This window comes from Phalaenopsis equestris, unplaced genomic scaffold (genome assembly GCF_001263595.1).
Source record: "Phalaenopsis equestris unplaced genomic scaffold, ASM126359v1 Scaffold000136, whole genome shotgun sequence".
NCBI classification, from domain to species: Eukaryota; Viridiplantae; Streptophyta; class Magnoliopsida; order Asparagales; family Orchidaceae; genus Phalaenopsis; species Phalaenopsis equestris.
This window is the reverse complement of record NW_018164578.1, coordinates 107,632-130,001: the sequence shown is the minus strand read 5'-3', so window position 1 is coordinate 130,001 and position 22,370 is coordinate 107,632. Positions and strand designations below refer to the sequence as shown.

Below are 22,370 nucleotides of genomic sequence, written 5' to 3'. Positions count from 1 at the left end.
TATATATATATATATATATTGATAGCATTTATAGCTGTTTATAGCTGTATGGACATGTGAGAAGAATCTACATTTATTTTCGCTCAAGTACAAAGAAAGTTAAGTCACATATGACCTTATATAGAATAAGAATCTGAGCCCCAAGGGATCTACATGCAGGTTAGCTGGTATGGTCATAGATAATAGATAGGGAGAAAGGTTTTAAGAAATTTAATAGAGCATTCACTTTTTCCGAATCACTCCAATGGTAAACATTCACTGTTGAAAATTGTTAGTGTGTTTCCTATTGAAATGAGTTAGCGTTTATATTAGGAAATAATTTATTCCTATTAGAAGTTATGAAGATTAGATTTATTTCCTAATATAACTATATTTCTCTTCGTATTTTATGTTGTTTTTTCTCTAAATATTTAATATAAATTGATTAATTAGAGATATTGAGTGATGCATATATTCTTTTCTGTTATTTCTTTTTTATTGTATTTTTTATTCTAGGATTTATGTAAGGGTTATTTATACCCTTTTTCATGTCATAAAAAATCATTCCACTTTATTCGACATCATTTTGAATTTCAACATGATATTAGAGCCAAATTCACTACCCTAGCCACTGGTCCTCTTTCCAGAAGCCGTCAAACTCCTTTCTTGCCATCCTCTGTACTAGAAGGGAGGGAACTCGCCTTAATATTTGAAACAACTATTTTTTTTCTTCTCTTCTCCCAGCAACTCATATCGCTTAATCATGCCACTAACAAGCTCTCTAGACCTGCCCTGCTTTTGGGCGTCATCCACCTCTCTTTCCATCCTCAACTTGCCTGAAACTCTATAGTTGGCGGCGTCTCCACATGCATCTCATCTCTACGCACGTTAACCTTGCTGACCTTCCTTCCCATGGCATCGAGTTCAGCATTTCGCCGAGGCTAATCTTTTCGGACCAGTTTCTTGCTCTTGATCTGAGCTCCAATAGGCTTTCCAGCCCAGTACCTTGTGGAATCATTGAGCACTCGGACCGCTCGGCATTGCTGCTGCCCAATCTTTCCAACAACCAGCTTTCTGGTGAGATCCCGCTTGAGATAACGGAACTGAGAAGCCTTTAAGGCCGGAGCTTGACCCCCTAGACAATCTCAAAATACTTGATCTTGACGGCAACCGGATGACTGGCGAGATTCCGCTGCTGTTAGCGGGATGCAAGTCTTTGGAAGTCATCAACCTGAGTTCAAACAACTTGGCAGACAAGCTGAGCGGTGCCATCCGCTAGTGGCAAAACCTCCGTCTTCTCTCCCTGGACGTTTTGACTTCAATGGAGGTGGCCATGGATTTGAAGGGCAGCCGGCAGCTGGAGCTGCACTATGAGCTAACCTCTGCTGTGGGTATAGATTTGGCAGGCAATTCTCTTCGTGGAGAAATATCTCTGGGGCTGGTTGGCCTTAAAGGTTTGGAGTATTGGAACCACTCCTACAACCACCTGGTTGGCCGGATTCCAACCAGTCTAGATAGCATGGAGAGCCTGAGGAGAATGGATTTGCCACATAATTTGCTTGCTGGAGATCTGCCAATGGGCATCTCACAACTAATGGGGACTTGTGGTGCTGAGCCTCTCATATAACTGCCTAACATGCCAGTTTCCGGAGAGGGGAGAGGGAGAGCCTCTCATATAACTGCCTAACATGCCAGTTTCCAGAGAGGGGAGAGGGAAGAGGGCCTGTTGAGGTTACCTGGAGCATTTGCAGGGAACCCTGGGTTGTGTGTGGAGGACAGTGGGGGGAAAACCACATTGTTGCATGCCCTCGTAGGTACAGAGCTTCTTCCTCCGACGTTTTTTCTCTTCCTACAACAGACCCTTGTATGAAATTTTTCCTATAGCAGGTCCTCGACCAGAATTCGTCCTTCATCAGTGTTTCTTTTGAAATTTAGTTTGATTGAAATAAGCTCGTGTTTGAAATTGTTCGTGAAGTCACTGTTCGTGTTTGTTTCTTAACAAACGAGCCGAACACGAGTTGTTCGCGAACGACGAGCCAATTTGACATCTCTAATGTTAATATATATAAATAATATATTATATTAATTATTTAATTTATATTATATAAATATATAATATCTATATTAGTATATTACTAATGTAGTATATTAATATATTATTATTATTAATTTATTATATATTATACTTTATAAAAATTAACTTTTAAAAATATCATACCCTAATCAGGCCCTCCGAAACTTTTTCCCGCATCAGGCCTTTCAGAATCTTTCATGCAACAGACCATTTTTTGGAGCTTTTCCAGCAGTAGGCGTCCTCTGGAACATTTTCTGTAGCAGGCCTCCTCTGGAGCTTTTTCTGCAGCAGGTCCTCCACCGGAATTTTTTTTCTGCAGCAGGCCCTCCTCTGTGGCGTTTTGTTTTTTTTTTTGTAGGTCAGATCTTGCAGCTTTTTCTGGAGGTTGTTCTCTGCAAATCCTTTATAGCATTACCTGCAGGAGTCTTTCGTCTTTCTAGAGACATTGCAGAGACTGCAATCAAACATAACCCCAGTCTACTAGAAGTCAGTTTTTCCTGCAGTCAAGTTTCATAGCTAATGGGGACTTGAGGTGTTGAACCTCTCATATAACTGCCTAACATGCTTGGTTTCGAAGAGAGAAGAGGGAAGAGGGCCTATTGAGGTTACCTGGAGCATTTACAGGGAACCCTGGGTTGTGGGGGAAAAACTGCATTGTTGCATGCCCTCCTCGGTGCAGAGCCTCTTTCTTCTAAGATTTTTTTTCCTGCATCAGACCCTCCTTGGAACTTTTTTCTGTATCAGGCCATTGTCCTGAATTTTTCCTACATCAGATACTCGACCAGAATTCTTCTTGCATCAATCGAAACTTTTTCCTAAATATGCCCTCCTTCGAAACTTTTTCCTGCATCAGGTCCTCCTCCAAAATCTTTCATGCAATAGACCATTTCTAGAGCTTTTCTCACAGCAGGCATCCTCTAGAACATTTTCTGTAGCGGGCCTCGATCGGAATTCTTTTTCTGCAGAGCCCTCCGTGATTTTTTGGTTTTTCTTTTTTTCTGCAGTCAGACCTTGTAGCTTTTTCTGAAGGTTGATTCTCTACAAACTCTTCTATAACATTATCTGTATGAGTCTTCTGCCTTCCTATAGACACTGATGAGATTACAATCAAACATAATCTCAGTCTACTAGAAGTCAGTTTTTCATGCAGGTTGTCCATTTTTCTTCAAACTTCCTTGCAGCATTACCTGTAGGAGTCTTCTGCATACCTAAAGACACTGCAAGAACTGCAGTGACAGACAAATGCAGTTGTCTATTTCCCTGCAAACTCCCATACAACATTACCTGTAGGAGTCTTCCGTCTACCTACAGACACTGCAGGAACTGTAGTCAAAGACAACCGCAACTCTCTACTTCTCTGCAAACTCCTCTGTAGCATTATCTGTAGGAGCCTTCCGCCTACCTACAAATACCGTAGAAATTGCAGTTAAAGACAATCACAGTACAAAATAAAGATTTCAAGTTTTACCTTACAATTTATTTCTTGTCCATTTATTTGATGTTTTCAAAATCAAGTTAAACATAGTTTTCAAACATGTTTAAACTTAAGGCAGAGTGAGTGTTTATATTGGTAAATAATTTATTTCTATTAGAAGTTATGAGGATTAGATTTATTCCTAATATAACTATATTTCCTTTCCTATTTTACGATTTCCCATTTAATGTTGTTTCATTTATCTTCAAATATTTAATATAAATTGAGTAATTGGAGATATTAGATGATATATTTTTTTTTTCTGTTACTTTCTTTTTATTGTCTTTCCTATTCTAGAATTTACGTAAGGGTTATTTATCCCGTTTTAATATGAATAAAAAAAATTCCTCTTTATTGTGTATAATTCTGAATTTAAAAAAAAAAGGTAAACTATTGGAATTTGTAACCAGTACTTGTAATAGGTAGTTTGATTTGTTTGAGTTGTTAAAAAATGATGAAAAAGTCCAATGGAAATGTCTTAATTGGGTAAATGAATTTTACAAAAAAAACAACAATGGATGTTAGAAAGGAAATAGAGTTTAAGACAAAAGAAAATACAAAAAACGTACACAAGAAGAAACAATGACAGCTTGCTGATAATGAAGCAAACCAAAAGTAGTCTTATACTTAGAAGAACATGAACATCTATTGGTTTCTATAATCCTAGCATATTGCTTGTTTTGCCGTAGAACTCAGGTGTTTTTCATTCAGGGCAATGGCGGATATTGTGACTTGACGGCAAGAATTGTTATGGACTAACTAGTGGGAGATTTCATACTGGACTAGACCAATTCTAATCCATGGTTCTTACAAACCTTCAGATTTGTGTTGAACCAATATTGATTGGCTCTTAGCTTGGTGCATTAGTGGCTATTTGATCTTCTAAATGCTTGGGGAAGGTGCGGGCATCTTTAAGGAGCCTTTAATTGCAATCCCAAGCACTTCAGGTGAACATATTTAGTTGGGAAACTGTGTTGCATTCATTTGGGCTAATGAATTGGGTCGGTTCAGCCCTGAACCAGTTTCACCTGCAGTAGGCTTGCTAGAAACCTTAGGGGTCTTCTAACTAAGTTTAATTGTAATTGGTTGAATTTAGATGGGTTGAATTTATAATAACTCCAAATGGGTCATTAATAGGCTCAAGGCTCCAAGCAAGTAATTAGGCCCCTAATGTCTTTGGCTTTGATTTAATTAGTTATACTAGGTTTTTTTTAAAGAAAGCCTTGTAAAATTTGATTAAAAATGGATTGGTTTTAATTTGACTTGGCTCAATATGACATTAATGGGTCATAAACCCATTTGAGCTGGAACAGAGTTTGTTTTGGGTTTTATGAATCCAAGAGGAGTTTTTAATGAACCTTAAGGTTATTTAGCTTTATTTTGAGCTACTCCTTTTGAATTTCAAACCTAATTGATTTTAGATGATTCAAAATGGGTTATTAGGTCAAACTACGTTTGATCAAATGCCAAAGATGGGTTTTAAATAAATTTAGCCTCATTTTAAGTCCATTTTTAATTAATATCCATTATCACATTCCATTCAAATGATTCATTCCATTTAAACCCTTAATGGGTTAAACAAATTGTTGAGTGAAAGTTGGTTGGGTAAGGTTTTCGGGTTGAATTTAACTCGAGTATGATTCTTAGTGCTCTATAAATTTGGTAAGTTCATTGAAAATCAAATTCCTGAGAAAGAGAGTACAATTTGGTTAAGTGGCCTCATAGAACCACTATAAGTTAACTTGATCTAATGGGACTAACCAGATCTTTTTGATTCATTGGCGTGTCAAGAAGAGTTCCAAAGATTTCTGAGAAGAGTCTCAGGGCTTTGGGCTTTGATTTTAAGTTCTTTGGACCCAAAGGTCTTAAGGTGGCTTAAAGGTGCCTTGGGTCATAAATGGAGAAATCACCAAAGTCATGTCCTTTTAAATTTCCTCCGAATGCAACCTCGCATCAGAGGCCTGGGACCTGACAATGACATTCTTAGAAGAATTAATACAAAATGTAACTCTTGAAGAAAGAATTTTTATTGGAGGAGATTTAAATGGACATGTTGGTAGAATTGTATAAGATTTTATAAATATTCTTGGTGACTACGGTTTTAGAGTGATTATTGAAGATGGTATAATTATTTTAGATTTTTTTAGCTTATGATTTTGTTATTGCTAATGATTTATTTAAGAAAAGAGATAAACATATTGAAACACAAATTGATTATTTCTCATGAGAAAAAGAAATTGTCGAGAATATAAATATTGTAAGGTCTTTTCATGTGAAATTTTATGTACTTAACATCGATTATTAGTTTTAGATTTTAAGATGAGTTAAAAGACGACAAATACAATGAAACATTATCATAGAATTAGATAGAGACACTTAAAAGATATAAAATTATTAAACTTCGAGATTTCAAGATTTGGGATATTCATGAAGAAACTAATTATATATGGGATAAAATAACAAACACTATTAAATAAGTGATAAAAGATGTACTTGAAGAATTAAAAGAAAAAGTTTTATAAATAAAAAAAGTTGATAGTGGAATAATTATGTGCAACAAAAGATAAAACATAAGAAGTTTTGTTATAAAAATTGGCTTAAATGTAAAAACTTAGAAAACTATGAAATGTATAAGATAGCTCGTAGGGAGTCTGAAATATATTTAGTGACGTTAAAAATTCTACTTTTAGTGATCTTTATAATTGGTTAAGTATTAAAAAGGGTGAATAATATATGTATAAATTAACCCAACAAAGAGAAGAAAAGTAAAGAGTTGATTCAAATAAATTGTATTAAAAATGAAAATTAAAATGTACTTTTCTTAGAGGAAGGTATTCAACACACATGGGTATTTTTATAAACATTTCAATGATATTTCTGAAAATACGATTGATCTTAGTGATCTTAATATCGTTAATAATAATAATTTTTTTTTTAATTTTTATTGTAGCATTAATAAAAGGAAGTTGAGGAAGTTTCAAAGAAAATCAAGAGTGAAAAACTAGTAGGATCTAATGAAAACCCAATTTAAGTGTAGAAATTTTTAGGAGATTTGGGAGTTTCTTGGCTTACTAAACTCTTATATAATATTTTAAAAATAAAAAAAAAGTCTGAGAAGTGGAAGAATAGTGTTTTTGTCCTGATTTTTATTTAAGAATAAAGGGGATGCACAAGAGTGCAAATTGTAGAGGAATTAAGTTAATTTGTACTTTAAAATGATAGAAGAGAGCAATTGAACATCAGTTTGGATTTATGTTGGACAAGTCTATTATGGAAGTTATTTATTGATAGACTTGGTGGAGAAGTACGAAGAGAGTAAGGAGGATCTACATATGATTTTTATTGATTTAGAAAAAGCTTACAATAAGGTTTCAAGGGTTCTTTGGGGACTTGTAAAAAGGAAAGGTGTTGATATGACTTGTATTCAAATCATTAAAAATATGTATAATAGAGCAATTACTTATGTTGAAATTGGAGAATTGACCAATTATTTTCTTATATCAGTTGGATTACATGAGGAATCAATTTTATGCCCATATCTTTTTGCTTTAGTTATGGATGCTCTTATTGAACATTTCCAGGTGGATGTACCTTGGTGTATGTTTTTCACTGATGATATCCTTCTTGTAGATAAGGCAAGAAAAGTAGTTCATGAAAAACTTTAATTATTGATGTCTACATTAGAGTCTAAAAGCTTTTGTCTGAGTAGATCTAAAACTGAATACATAGAATTTAATTTTCATAGTAGTAGAGCTAGTGGCAAAGATGTAACTATGGGTGTTCAAATCATTAAAAGATGTGAACAATATGATGATATAGATGGGGATGTTAGTAGAATTCAAGTTGGTTGGTTGAAATGGATGAATGCATTAGGCCTATTGTGTGATAGAAAAATATCAGTTAGACTTAAAGAAAAAATTTTATAAGATGTTTTTGAAACTGCGCAGAATGTTGGACTTTAAAAGAGATTAAAAGGGAATCATAAAATTAAGTGTTGAGATGAAACTTACAATACCACGTGCCATAAAGAGGGTGAGACTTATATTTTTTTTGGACAATGATGAATCACCAAAAAATGAGGTTTGTTCCGGAAAGTTAACATCATCAGAAATCATATACCCATTTAAGAGGGGAAAAACACCGAAAACCATTTTGTAAATGAGAATATCGTAGAAAGATACACCTTAATGACATAAAGTTCAGTTCAAAAACTTGTGGACTAGTATGGACAAAACAAACATACCCAAATATATGTGGTTCAGTAGAAAATAGTGACTTGAAAATAAAATTGGTATGGTATCTGATTTTATAAAATAGTAGAAGACATGATTGATAAAAAAAACATGCAATAAAAAATTCATCAACCCATAACTATTTGGGTACATTCTTTTGAAACAAAAGAGCTCTAGTTGTCTCAAAAATGTCTTTTTTCTTTTAACTACTTCATTTTGTGATGAAGTACTGACACAGAATGACCATTGAAGCATCTCATTTTATGGCATGTATGTTTGAAAAGGTGTCAAAAAATATTCTGACATTGTCACTTCTCAGAATTTTAATTGAAACATTGAATTGAGTTTTAATTTTAGCATAAAAAGATTGAAAATGTCACAGTTACTCAGTACACGATTTCACAAAGTAAGCCAAGTTATATGAGAAAAATCATCCACAAAAGTGACAAAACATCAAAATTTATTATATAAAATAGGACAATGTTCCCATATGTCATAATAAACTAAATCATAATCATGAGACGTCTCATTTGTAGTCACCGTGTCCCCTTCTGGTTTTTTTAACAACTTCTGACATTTTCTCTTAGTATGATCAGGTTCATGGCAGTAGTAGATGTCTACCCTCAAGCCTTGATTTCTAAAATCCAGAGTTCGACTTCCATAATTGTTTTGAGATAGGCTTACTCATGTCTGTATTATTTTGGCTATCAAGAGCTGTAGGTTGTACGAATGAGCCTGAGAATATGTAATAATATCCAATCATTCAGAATCTGTGATTTGACACATTTATACAAAGAGTTGAGGCCAGCTAGAAAACTCATAATAGTCGTTTGAACTCTGTGAACCTGTTGAATTCGGACATCAATATTAATAAGAAATAATGCAGTCAATTCCTCATAATTATATTTAAAGTGCATGTGATAAAGTATTAAGTGATTGATCCTGTTGTTCAGCTTGACAGAACTCCTTGCATGCATCAAAAATTTGAGAAACATTTTCACTCTTAAAATACTAATCTCAATTCATCTATCTTACGACCAGATTGATCAAGTTCAATAGAATTCTGTATTTGTATCAAGAGTTGGGCATTAACTCTCATCCACTTAGAGTAGTTTTTCCAATGAGATGACTTTCTTGAAAAATACTTCTTTACTAGATTTTCACAATTTTATTCCTATAAAATTAATTAACACCATTTAATTTTTCATCAACAATTTTAACTACTGATGAAAACAACTTGTCACAATATATTTTTGTTCGATATCCGTGATTAGCACCAAATATTCAAGGAGACCGAATTAGCTTGTTGGAAGAGATGCGGAAATCAGTTCGAGAGATCCGATGCAAAACTTAGAACAAAAGTGCATGAAACAATAAATCACAAAAAATACAATGAACACCAAAATTTAATGTGGAAAAACTCGAGAACGAGAAAAAACTATTAAGTCACTAATACCAAGAAATTCACTGTAAAAAATGAGGAAAATTGTACAAATTACATCACATTGAAGTCTCTTTACATTTTTGGAACTCAAAAACACTTGTTTTTCTCTTTTGCAAAGTAAAATCTCTGAATATTAAATATAGACAAAATCCCACAACAAAGCCGAAATATAAAACCCGAACTACTTGAATTCGGTTACTAGTGTTGGGGTGCTGTGATAAAGCTTAGCGGAGCTCCAAAGGGGCTTTGGGACAGTGCAGTGTCATACTTTCAGATTTATGAATCTTTACTGGGTTGTGAAACCTCTTTAGATAGATTGAAGTTGAACTCTTAAACATTGAGGCACCTTTTTTGTGTAATGGTGAAATTTCAATATATACTCGAACGTTAAACATGCTCGTCATGGGGCAATCTTAGGATGGGTGACCTCCTAAGATTAGGACACCAACTGGGCAAAATTGTGAGACCATTTGGCCAAATCAAACAATAGCTTGATGGGTGAGAGAGTTCGGGTGACAAATAATATTAGAGCAAAACACCAACTAGAAGATGTGAACTAAGTGTATTCAAACAAAGTGCCACGCCGTTGGAGCCACTTCTCGAACCCAAGATAAAACAAAGTGCTATATGGTGGGAGCCATTTCTTGAATCTATAGGGAGCACCTGTAGAATCCTATATGCCTGGTGCATGATTATGGGATACAAGAACTGGCGAAAATGTGGACTACTGGGGGAGGCTGTGAAATACTTTAAGTGGATTGAAGCTGAACTCTTAAACATTAAGACGTCTTTTGGTGTAACGATGAAATTTCAATAGAAAATCCAAAGTGAAGGGTGCTCCTCATGGAACACTCCTAGGATGAGTGACCTTCTAGGAAGTTACATCAACAAGACAAAACTTTGAGTCCATTTGGCCAAATCATACAATACCTAGATGAGTGAGTGATGGAAACATGTGGTCTTTTGATGAGATAAAGTATTAAAATTGGCTATTGATGTTTAGTGTTAGATTTAAAGATGTAATGTGGAGGTTTTGGTGGGATTTTAATAGATTTATGAGGGAATAGGAGCTAAAATACCCAGGCTAGTTTCTATTAGGCAAGTTTGGGTTGATTTAAAATCCATATGGAAAAGTGGCTTAAGAATCGGTAAATGTTTAGAAATGATTATTGATGGTTAGCTTAGGCTGTGTACCTATGATTTGGAGTATATGGGTGGTTTTGAATGGGTTTACAATGATGTTTAGGGTTTGAGAATAAGAGTAGGTCTTAATATGCTCTTAATTGGCCAAGGGATATGAAGAGGGGTTTGGAATGATTGCTTGGCTTTGGTTCTTAGTTCATTAATATTATAAGAAGCTTAGGACATAGATGTAGAGTGATGGAGAGTTTAAGTGCAAGTGTTATGGAGGATTAATGAATAATATAAAAGAAAAACAAATATAAATACCTAATCTCACCAAAGAAACTGCAATAGTTGAAGCCACCAAGCACCAATCAATAAAAGAGAGTTCTTACTCAAATATTTCATTTAACAACTGATCAAAAACATTACATATCAACTCTATTTATAGAGATTACAATGATACAAAATTAATAAAAGAAGAAAATTCTAAAGAGTGGTAGGTGGTCATTAATGCAGTGAAATGCTAACCACCTTCTTAATTTGTTATTTTTCTTATGACCAGTCATAGAAGCCTTCAAATTTGAAGATTCGAACATTCTAGAAACTGAAATTAAAATATAAATGTTTTTCTCTTTTGGTTCTTTTTAGATCTCGGATTAACCATCTTGCATTTTTGTATGCCGCGTATAATTTTCCTATTCGAGTAATTCTCCCTCTCGAACCAAATGAATGACTCGAAGAGGAGAGGAATCGACTAGTGAACTAACATATTACAACAAATAGACACAAATCAAAAAGAAAAGACACAGAAGACTTATATAGGGATAATCCTCGTGTGATGGGTCGAGAGTATACATCCAAACCGAATCGGATTGAAGTACCTCAGAAAAATAATATCCACGAGTAAAATCTCTATACAAACTACCCGTAACCAGAGAACAAAAAAATTATTTTTATTTTGGGGTCAAAAGTCTCAAAGAGGAACATATTCTTACTGGTTAATTACATCTCAGGGGATATCCAAGAAGAATCTCGATGGAAGGAGTTTCGCTTTATCATTATGAACATGGGGTATAGGTTATCAAAAGGTGATTATTTCATATAGAACAGTTTCGATGCTTTGAAGCTCACGCTGCACCATCGGGCCGAGAGTGAATCTCCCATGTCCAAATGTGTAGCGACTTCTCAACTTCGCAACTCTTCAAACCTACGAAATAACCATGAATCACTTCAACGGGGTATCCCGATACGTCATAACACATCCGGATTGTAAGGGCAGAGGACAAATCGTCGTATCCCGAACAGGCGGCAGCTTATCGGCATCCGACCGTCAAAGTGACATCGACGGTGACATCGACGAACTCAAAGGAGCAGAAGTGGCTCAACAGGGGTAGTCAAAAGGTAGGGAAGAGTAATCCTAGGAGGTAGAGGTAGCCAGATCTGGGTATCACGGACCCGTCATCCTAAACCGCTAGGACCCTAAGTCTACCTGGTCGTGAAGGTAGTCGACCCAACACAACCTGAGATCCCCGGTCAGGAATCCGTGAATTGCATTATCCACGAGAACCTCGGTAGCCGGTCAAAGGAAGGAAACTCTATCCTATGACTATAAACTGGAGCTCCAAGTGGTGGGACTTATACCTGCCGAAGTGGCAAGGATCCCTTCGGAAAGAAGCGAAAGCGGAGGTTCAATTACAAAGCTGTAAACACTCCAACAAAAAGACATACACCCCGTCTGGGTCAGGGAGCCTTCTAACACCCTAGGCGCACTAGACAACTACCTATATGAAGGCATGCTGGGCCAGTCAGGTTGGAATAGTACGGGGACTCCTCGGGACATGCAAATATGAATGCAATTATCTAGAGCAGTCCTAAGTATTGTGGAGGCCCTATTAATATATGCAAGAAAATAAATGTTGTAATTTTTAAATCCTAAATATTTTAATTCTAAATTTTAATTATCTTGAATATTTTATTTAGGATTTTGTAGAAAGTTACAATTTTAGGGTCATTAATGAGCCTATTTTATATCGTGAAATCCCAGATAAAACACAAAGAAAACAAAGAAAACACATGCAACATGATGCAAAAAAGCAAAGCAAGTCAAACCAAAATAATAAACAGGTCGATGCCGCTGGGTCGGCCACATATCCCAGAAAAGAAAAAGACGGCCGGACTCTGCATATACATGTTTGGTCCTAATTTTATACATTAATATAAAATGCAGAATTAAGATACGGGGCACAAGCATCTGCTCATATTCCCCTCCACATGGTTCCCGTGCTAACATCTCGGAACCCGTGCTCGTATCTTATTTCTGCTACAAGACTCTCTTAAACTCTAAAAATACATTAAAAAGAAAAGAAAAAGACTCAATCCTGCATGGAAACAAGTGTCAGCGGGAAAACTCATATGCACATAACGTGTCATGAATCATGCCTTAAAGTAGAGGAGCTAATATCACCTGCAAGCAAAAGGATCATAAATCATTACTTGCTCCTCCCATAGCGGTACTTCTGTGTGTATACAAATAGACATGACTCCCTACAGAAGAACGCCCTAACACACTACCATACATATGCAACATGCAGTCGCATCACAAGCACAATGCAAAAGAAAAATATCTGGCTAGGATAACCAATTCAGCAGAGAGAGAACAATAGTAGAGAACAATAGTCAGACATCAAAAAGACTACCTAGAACCCTAAATCCTAGCCTAGCACACCATCTAACGAAAAGTGCATCAACCTATTATCTAAGTGCGGGGTAAGTTTGGGTATGGTATGCTTTAATGGGGTCACTTTACTGGCCCCATCCTAAGGATCCAAAGAATCTAAAGAGTTTCACGAAAGGGGATGACACTGGTTAGATTCATTGGATTCTTAGCACAGTCATACTCATGTCAGTCCTGATGACTTTACTCGCATTGATCATCGGGATTGACTCAGCAAACAATGCTCGTTATGGCATCGCGACCAACACGAGAGTCATTCTCCTAACGGGTCTGGCTCGCTATCCATGCAAACATGCAAATGCAATACAGATGATTAATCAAAACATAAGTAGTGATTATACCATGGGGTAGGGATTCAAACAAAGGTGAGCATACCATAGTGACCATGACCCTAAGAAGAGGGGCATGCCGTGGTGGCAACGGTCCCAGGAGGTATGCCAATAAGGCAATAAAAACATAAGTGGGCATACCGTAGTGACAGTGGCCCTAAGAAGATGGACATGTCGTGGTGGCAGCGGTCCCAGGAGGTATGCCGATAAGACAGTGACCTATAAAGAATAGGCATGCTGTGACAGCAGGGGCTCTAGAAAGGTGGGCATGCTATAGCGGCAGTGACCCCAAGAAGTGTGCAACTAAAGCATTTGATCATAATCATATTTGATCATAATCATAACATAATCATAAAGACATACAGATGCAAGATGGGATGCAATAATGTATTCATGCATATGCGCTACAATGTGCAGAAATGCAAACCATAGTGGCAATGACCCTAAGAAGAGGGGCATGTCGTGGTGACAGCGACCCCAGGAGGTATGTCAATAAGACAATAAAAACATAAGTGGGCATACCGTAGTGGCAGTGACCCTAAGAAGATGGACATGTCGTGGTGGCAGCGGTTCCAGGAGGTATGTCGCTAAAGGCAGTGACCTATAAAGAATAGACATGTTGTGACAGCAGGATCCCCAGAAAGGTGGGCATGCTATAGTGGCAGTGGCCCCGGAGTGGTGGGCATGCTATAGTGGCAGTGTCCCCAGGAAATGTGTTGATCATAATCATAAAGACATAGAGATGCAAGGCGGGATGCAATAATTTATTCATGCATATGCGCTACAACATGCAAAAATGCAAACACACATGCAAGATAATATTGTGGTGCAAGTAATTGGTCGATTGGGTCGAGTAATCCTGTCAAACCAAAGTGTCGTATCAACCGACTCAGGGAAGCCGATTGAAATGAAGTGAAGTGCTCGCCGGGCCGGGGTCCGGGGTGGCCGGACGGAGTGAAGTGAGGTGCTCGTCGGGCCGGGGCGACCGAACGAAGCGAAGTGAGGTGCTCGTCGGGTCGGGACGGCTAGACGGAGCGAAGTGAGGTGCTCGTCGGGCTGGGGCGGCCAGACGGAGCGAAGTGAATTGCTCATCGGGCTAGACGGAGCGAAGTGAGGTGCTCGTCGGGTCGGGGCGGTCAGACGGAGCGAAGTGAATTGCTCGTAGGGTCGGGGCGACCGAACGAAGCGAAATGAAGTGAGGTGACATGCAAAGTACAACATGTAAACATAAATATGTGATAGAGAGTCATTCTCGTGCTAACGATTTTACCGGGGAACCTAGGGTCAACATATAAAAAGATTACAATTGTCGCCTTTGCTTTGGTGAGGCAAGTGGGGGAACTTCTCCCTGAATCTCTAAAGGGAGAAGTTCTCCATCTCGTCATGAAACAGGCTAGCGACAACACCTTCCTGATTTCACGACGCCTCTGATTTTTGTAAAATGACCTAATGATTCACATTTTCTCAAAGATCTACTTTTCGATCTTTTTAAAAGATCGATACAACCAAAGCAAAGGGGAGCGAAGTGAGCTCCAATCTTTAGGATCTTTGTGCTAGGGCTAACAGTCAAATAAGATTCACTCGGCTATCGTAGGAAAATTAGTTGCGCAAGGGGATTCTATCTTGTAGGTCACCTCTAGAAAAACAATTGATCCATCACATAGGGCGCACACACCCCGTGTGGGCGATCGAACCTACACGCCTATCACACCTACAACCTAAGGCCGTCTATGGAGTAAAATGCGAAGGGGAAGAAGAGTTATACCTTCGCGTAGTTTGCACGAAGCCTAAAGACGTCCGACGGAGGCTTGCACGTGAGTTGGAAGTCTTTCGTACCATCCCGAACGATTTTGGTGTTCGTGGTACAACAGCGTCGGGGCGGTCCGGCGAGGTGTCGGATTGCCGGAAAAGCAAGGCGGCGAAGTGATGAATGCTATTTTGTCGGCGGTGAATGCCGAAGGTGGAGGAGACGTGGAGGGAAAGCCCAAATATGAAGCTTCTCCTCACCGTTTTACTCCGGCGAAAAACACAACACTGGTAAGGCAAAAGCCGGCGAGGTGAAGAAAATCTGGCGAGGTTGGCGGGGTTGGCGAGGGAGAGCGGGAGAAGTAGCGATTCAGGGAGAAAAGCTGCGATCCGGGAGCAGTTGCAATGCTTTTCTTTTTTAACCAGGAGAGGAGGGCTATATTTGTATATATGGGAGAGGGATGCGTGTGTTGATAAGAGAGAGAGAGGTTTTTTTTTTAATTATTATTATTATTATTATTTATATTATAATAATATTAATAATATTATTTTCCTTTCAAGCTCTCCGCACAATTTCGTCGAACACGTCCTCACAATATAATGAGGGTCTCCCCTAAGCAAAATCGACGTCCCAGACGCGACCGCGTAGTCTGTTTCGTCTTTCTGGATTGTCTTGGACTACTTCACTGATGATTGGGTCAATTCATGCGTGGCGTGATAACTAATTTTCATCGATCACAGGCGGACGCCCTACACTTATGACATCCAAAAATTGATGCCAACAATAAATAATAAAGTACAAATGCAAATAATTCTTTTTGATATGCCTCTTGTGATGACCTTTAATGGGCTCTTAATTAGGCACTTTCTTGGGCTCTTGCTTGAGTACTTGTAAGTAGACCTTTAGTTTCATTTAGATGATGTGCTACATCAACGAGAGTATGGGTTGTCACATGGGCGCTGTTGATCTCGACGCTGGGGTGCTGTATTTGAGCATTGCAGTGTTTTCCTCTCATCGTTGAAGTGTCATGTTCTCGAATTTGAACCTATACAAGGCATGGCTGTGCTGGGTCATTGGGTGTAGCAAAAACACATTTATGGGGCAGCGCCGCAGAACCCACTTCAAGGAATTAATCCCACCCCCTGCTCCCCGAGCAAACTTACCTTCAAGCTTGATTGGCGAAATTGAGAGATTTGAGTATCCAATTGATTAACTCATTTAGAATCCACATAATAACACATCTAATCCCAATAATGAACTCCTCAATGTGATGGCATGAACGAGCTGAAAGGTGAGATGAACATCATAGACGATTGATATCGAGTCGTATGAGATAAACAACTCTACGGATAATTCAATGATTGCCAAATTTAAATAAACGTGGTGAACGACGCTAATGACCACTTACAATAGACGAGACATTGCATAATGAAGACGAAACAGACAAAGATTTGAATGATTCCCTAATCTCGTCGCATAATGAAATGAAGCAGACGAAGATTGATCGATGCTCTATTCTCGTATGCCCTATTCATTCATCTTTAATGAGTGATTTAGACTACGACGTGTGGGAATGAAGATATGCAAACAACACATACGACGCTGACGAATTAACGATTGGAAGGATGAGCCAAGAAATGACACGGAACCGAGTAGCTGCAGCGAGTTGTGCGTGGCTTTGATACCATGTGAAGGAAAACAACTCTTTCTTTTTTATTTCTCAAGTGAAAACATTTGTAATATATTTATATACATTCCAATCTTTATAGATTAGTAATATTTCTAATAGAGAAAAATCTGGTAATTAGATCTCTTTTAATTAAATTATCTAATATAGAAAAAACATATAATAGATTTCTTATAATCGAGCTTCTTAATATATACTTTCATTAGATTTGTTACTTTCCATAACATATTAGTGCTTAAAGATTAAAAAGTCTAGGAAAATGTTTATTAATGACTTTAAAAGTGAGTTCAAGCACCAAGTGAAAAATAGTGGTTGAAGTATAGAAGAGGAAAAGAGAGTATATAGTGTCTTTTTCGTTGGTGGTTTATTACACTAGTATGGCTCATTAAAACTTATTTTTAGATCCAATCTTTGCTCATTATATATTTACTAGAGGTTATACTCACATATTGTTTGATTTAGATTTTTTTTCTGAACATCTTTTTATTGAACATTAGTTATTGAAGTAAATATATGTAGATACCTCACAATTTTTATTTATTTACATATTTATATATTTATAATGCTTTAGTATCGTAGACCTATGCTTGAAAAGATACATTTCAATTTTAAAAAAGTTTGTATTAATAATATTTTTTATGCGATGTTAAGGATTTGATGGTTCTGCATGCAAATATGAAAGTTTTAGGTATTAGAGATGTAAATACATAGGATCATGTGTTTTAATTTTACATGAAAAATATAACTACGAAATTTCACTTTATTTATTTGCATTGACTATAATGCGGATTTATGGACTTACGGTGCCTAATGGGATTTTTCTGATTTTATTTTACGTTTTACAATAGGAATGGGCATTTACATGCATACCACCCAACTCCTATGTATCTAACACCTACTTTATTTTTTCTACATTTATAGCACCAAAGTCTTTCATATTACATAAAAATATCACTTTTTTTAACTTTTAAAAAGTGAAGTACACTTTTTCATTCATAGGTACGATATCGTGTATGTAAAAATTGAAGTTTAGATGCTATATGTTAATAATAGGAATTAAGTGGTGTGTAAGTAAATCTTACATGCATAAATTGGTAATTATTATTTTGTCTGCTTCATTAGTATTAGCTGTTCAATCAGAGAAACGACTTCTAGAGTATGATTTGTTTAATTCTTGCAGATACATCACTTACGCTTCAGAATATGGCTATCAGCAGGTTAGTGTTCTTGGGAACTCTTATAATTTATTTCATTTCCCTGCTTTAAATTTAACTGCTCAGATCACTGGAACAGTGATACAAGGGCTTTAAAAATGGTTGGGGGCTAAGAGTGTAAATCAGTCAGCCAAGCTTGAGCCACCGCAATTTGAGTTTGAGCGTGATTAATTGATCGAGCTCGATCTTAATTCATGAGCCAACTTCTTTATTATGAAAGAAAAAAAATCATATTAGCTCAAGCTAATTTTTTAATAAAGAGGCATTTAATTACATACCACTTAATTTTTTAGATTTCATATTTATATATGATGCGACATCAACAAAATTTCATTATTTGACATAAATCTTGAGACATCTTTCAAAGCAAAAGACAAAATCAAATTAAAAATTTTTCAAAGTTTCAATTTCAACAAATTTATGGTCAAATTGATTGTCACTACAAGACGAACTCAGTGATATAAAAATTGGTCCAATTTGAGTTCAATCAAGCTCGGATCAAGTCATTGAACCACTGTAGGAGGCATTGGGGGGTTAATTAGATTGTCAAATGAACTCCAAATTTGACGTACATAAGTCAAATCAAGCGTCTTGACGAGAGAAATCCAATAAGTCTAGGCTCTTTTAATTATGAAATCATTAAGACCCTCAAATCATAAAAAATTTTCTTATGATCAAGGTGAACCAATGTGGGTCGTTCAATTAGGTGGTTATAGTGGTTATTTGTCAAAGAATGAAAATGCGCCTTCTTCATGGCCTACAAATAGACCCTCTTTTCACTTGAAGAGAGAGAAAGGAGAAGGAGCCCATTTTTCTTAATTAGTATGAGAGAGAGAGGGAGGAGCCCATTTTTCTTAATTAGTATAATTATTAATTAATTAATTTTAATTTACTATTTAATATGTAATTAGTTTAAAGATATTTTATCAACAATTAATTAGTTTGGTGAATACATTTTTATTATTTAATATAATTATAAATAAATTATAAATCGACTTTAATTAAAATTAATTATTAATTTTTATCATGATAATAAAATAGTCAATATTTTGTAATGATTTTTTTCTAACAAATATAACAAAGTTTTAAATCCGTTGCCAAATAGTTTTTAGGATCCAACCCTTACAAGATTTACTAAATCCTTAAATCTAATTCGTTGTCCTACAGGCCTTTAGGGATTTGTGGATGAGTTCTTCGGGATGAGGTAGTCTTTAAAATTTTAGAGCTTTTAACAAATTTGATATCAATTTCAATAATCTTAATTTAATTTAATTTGATCTATTAATTAATGATATTTATTTAATTATATATTTTGCATCCCTCTTAACAAAGGAGTGTCTTAGATTTCACATTTTCACAAAGGAGTGTCTTAGATTTCACATTTTCACAAACGAATGTCTTAGATTTTACAGTCGCTCAACCAATATTTGTGTTTATTCTATACATTTTTTATGTTAAAAATACGTTTGGCATGGTTTGCTTTGCGAATCTACATTGTTTGAGTGACTTTGATGTTAATGAAGACAATTTCGATATTATTTATCATTTCAATAATTATTTTCAACTTTGTGCTTACTCGTATTGAATTATGGAATCTATGTCGAGGTAAACAATAATTTTTAAATAATCTGGCTCACAATGAGTTGTGTCGGTGTTGGCTTGAGTTTTGCTTATTAACTTATTGCGCTTAGCTCACAAGTTACTTATTGAGCTATGCTCTGTAAATATTACTTCGTTAGACCTAACTAATTATTTGTAGAACGGTTAATGCTAATAAGTCTGAATCAATATAATACTATCAGATAATCCTTGTTTTGGCACTTATGTGAATTGGCATATGATATCAGATTTTATGAGTTGCAATTAATTAATTTTAGTTCATGTTAAGTTCTGTTTGACGAGGCTAAACATTTGAATATATGATTGATCAGGTTTTATTTTATGTTTTATTATGTAATATTATAAAATTTTATATACAATTAAAAATTATTATACTCATAAAAAAAGATAAGCTGCACCAAAAATTAATTGTTAATACTCATGAAATAAATGGAAGGGGGGCACATTTTTAGCAAAAAAAAGTTTTTTGGAGGAGAAAATATTACGTGTGGTTGACCGCACGTCCGGGCGGTGGTCTAGATGCGGCCACGCTGCAGTGTATTTCACGGCGGCCTATCCGGACCACCGTCCGGACGTCTGGTATCTACATGTAATATTTGCTCTATTTAGATTGCTTTTGTATTTATAGATGATATTGTAATAATTACCTCTAATATGTAAAAGTAAGCCCGCCAAAGCTATTATGTTGTAGGACTGTAGAGCGGCTTAGTTCTCTTTATTTGCTGGATTCAAATCTATTCATGAGGTGCCATGACCCTATTCATAAGATCAACTGAGTGCAAGCAGAGCAGAAAATGGAAGAAAAGAGAAATAAGTTTGAAATTTTGCTATGATATTAGATTCTAAAAAATGGCCCATAGGGCTGTATAGGTGGTTAATGTATTCTTTTATATGAGGCAAAATGCCTCTATGAACTATTTTAATTTTAAAAAAAAATCATCACGATAAATTTTGAGTCATTTCGATTTACTTTGAGATGAGTGCAATTATATGGAAGTGTTGTGCTCATCTAAAAATTGATCTAAGAGTTCTAAATCTGATTCATTTTTTTTATTTTTCATTTTAATCTGGTCTATAGCCCAATTGTTTTGTAGTGAAGACTACTAATTTACTACAAATATGCATGCTTTACATTATTTTAAAATATACTTGCATATTATCTAAAGTATTTACATATAATTTGCTTAGAACCATGATCATTTACAATTGTATGGTAGTTAGTACAACCTGCATTTATTTAATTGACTTCTAATTGCCATGTTATTGATGATATTAAGTTATCAGAAACTAATAATGCTTAAGAATATGTCAGGGTTCCTATCATCCTCAATTGGCATCACAATACTATCATCAGATGGCATATGGATCGCACGTGCAATCGAACGGTGGTGCTTCAACTTACCCTTATCATCAACACCCTCTGATGAATTACATGTTTCAGTCTTCAAGGGCCGGCTTTGCTCCGTCCATGATGCAAGCTCATGCTCATTATCAGCCGAATGAGAAAGATCAGACGGCTGGAATGGACATTGAGGGACCCTTCTTCCCGCAGTCTTCTCTGCCGCGAGGGTTTAAGCTTCAACCTCCACCGCATGCCAAGAAATCACTCGTCATCTCAGGTATACAATTTTATTATACCAACATATATTCAAAATTACGTGGCTTAAATGTTCAGATTCGGAAGCCCCTAAACCATCGTTAACGGGCGGTAACAATGAAAGTTCAGATGTTTAGTGAAGGTATTTCAACTCTGGTTGAAGGGACCTCAAGATCAAAGTCACTAGAAATATGTAGATGCCTTGTACTTTAATATTTTACAGTATTATTTCATGGACATTCATTGTTGCATCCCGTTACATTCATGTAAATAAAAGAAATTGAGAAATTCCAAATGAGAAAATTTTAGCTTAAAAGTGTGAAAATTAGTACCTTTTATGCTTTCAGCCATTTGCTTGGCCTTCATTTTTGGTTTAACCGAGAAAAAAAAAGTAATTATTTGATTTAATTGACTTTTTGATTTGAATTAAATTTAAAATAGTGTGACTGAAATTAATCTAAGTCAAAGATTCAAAATGCAATATTTTTTCTTTTTTGTTTATTTTTTATTAATGAGAAATTTTGCAGCAAAAAATCTTGCAAGGAAGTCCTTATAAATTTCTTTGACAATATATCATTTACATTCGTTTTTTGTCATGATTTACATTATTTAAAAAAATAGGTTTTCCTTCATGACTCACTCAAGTAGCTAAAGAGAAATCAGTCCTTATAAATAATGTCAGCAGTGCAACAAAATCAATCAATAGATGAGTGAAATTTCACCATAAATATAAGAAAAATATAAAGTTATCTTCAAAAAAAGGAGGAATTTTCACATCATTTTTGTTAATAAAAAATAATTATTTCCATATTATAAAATATCTTATACATAAATAAATAATATTAATGATAATTTATTTACACAAATATATTATGTAAAGCAGAAGCTGTAGAAATGATTTTTTTCCTTCAAAATATAACAAATCTGAATCAATGCTAATCTTTTCACGAATCAGATTAGATAATTTTTTTAAAATTAATTACAGCGTTTCCTCAAAAAACTCACCAACCTCTCCAATCCTTCCGATGAAGATCCCCCGATCTCCGCCGCTCGCCGCCCCCCCTCCTCCCCCCCCCCCCCAAAAACCCCCCCCCCCCCCCACCATAACCACACC

At 35.9% G+C, this 22,370-nt stretch overlaps 1 protein-coding gene across 1 annotated transcript in view; it reads left to right on the top strand.

The window, feature by feature from the left end:
- LOC110021611 (RNA-binding protein 38-like) overlaps positions 1 to 21,540 on the top strand; it is a 26,876-nt gene extending 5,336 nt beyond the window's left edge. The window contains exons 4-6 of the mRNA XM_020720172.1: positions 18,006 to 18,042; positions 20,972 to 21,278; positions 21,335 to 21,540. Coding sequence (XP_020575831.1) covers positions 18,006 to 18,042; positions 20,972 to 21,278; positions 21,335 to 21,393 — 403 coding nt within the window. The 3' untranslated portion in view covers positions 21,394 to 21,540. The remainder of the gene's footprint in view (positions 1 to 18,005; positions 18,043 to 20,971; positions 21,279 to 21,334) is intronic.
- Positions 21,541 to 22,370: the final 830 nt, after the last annotated feature.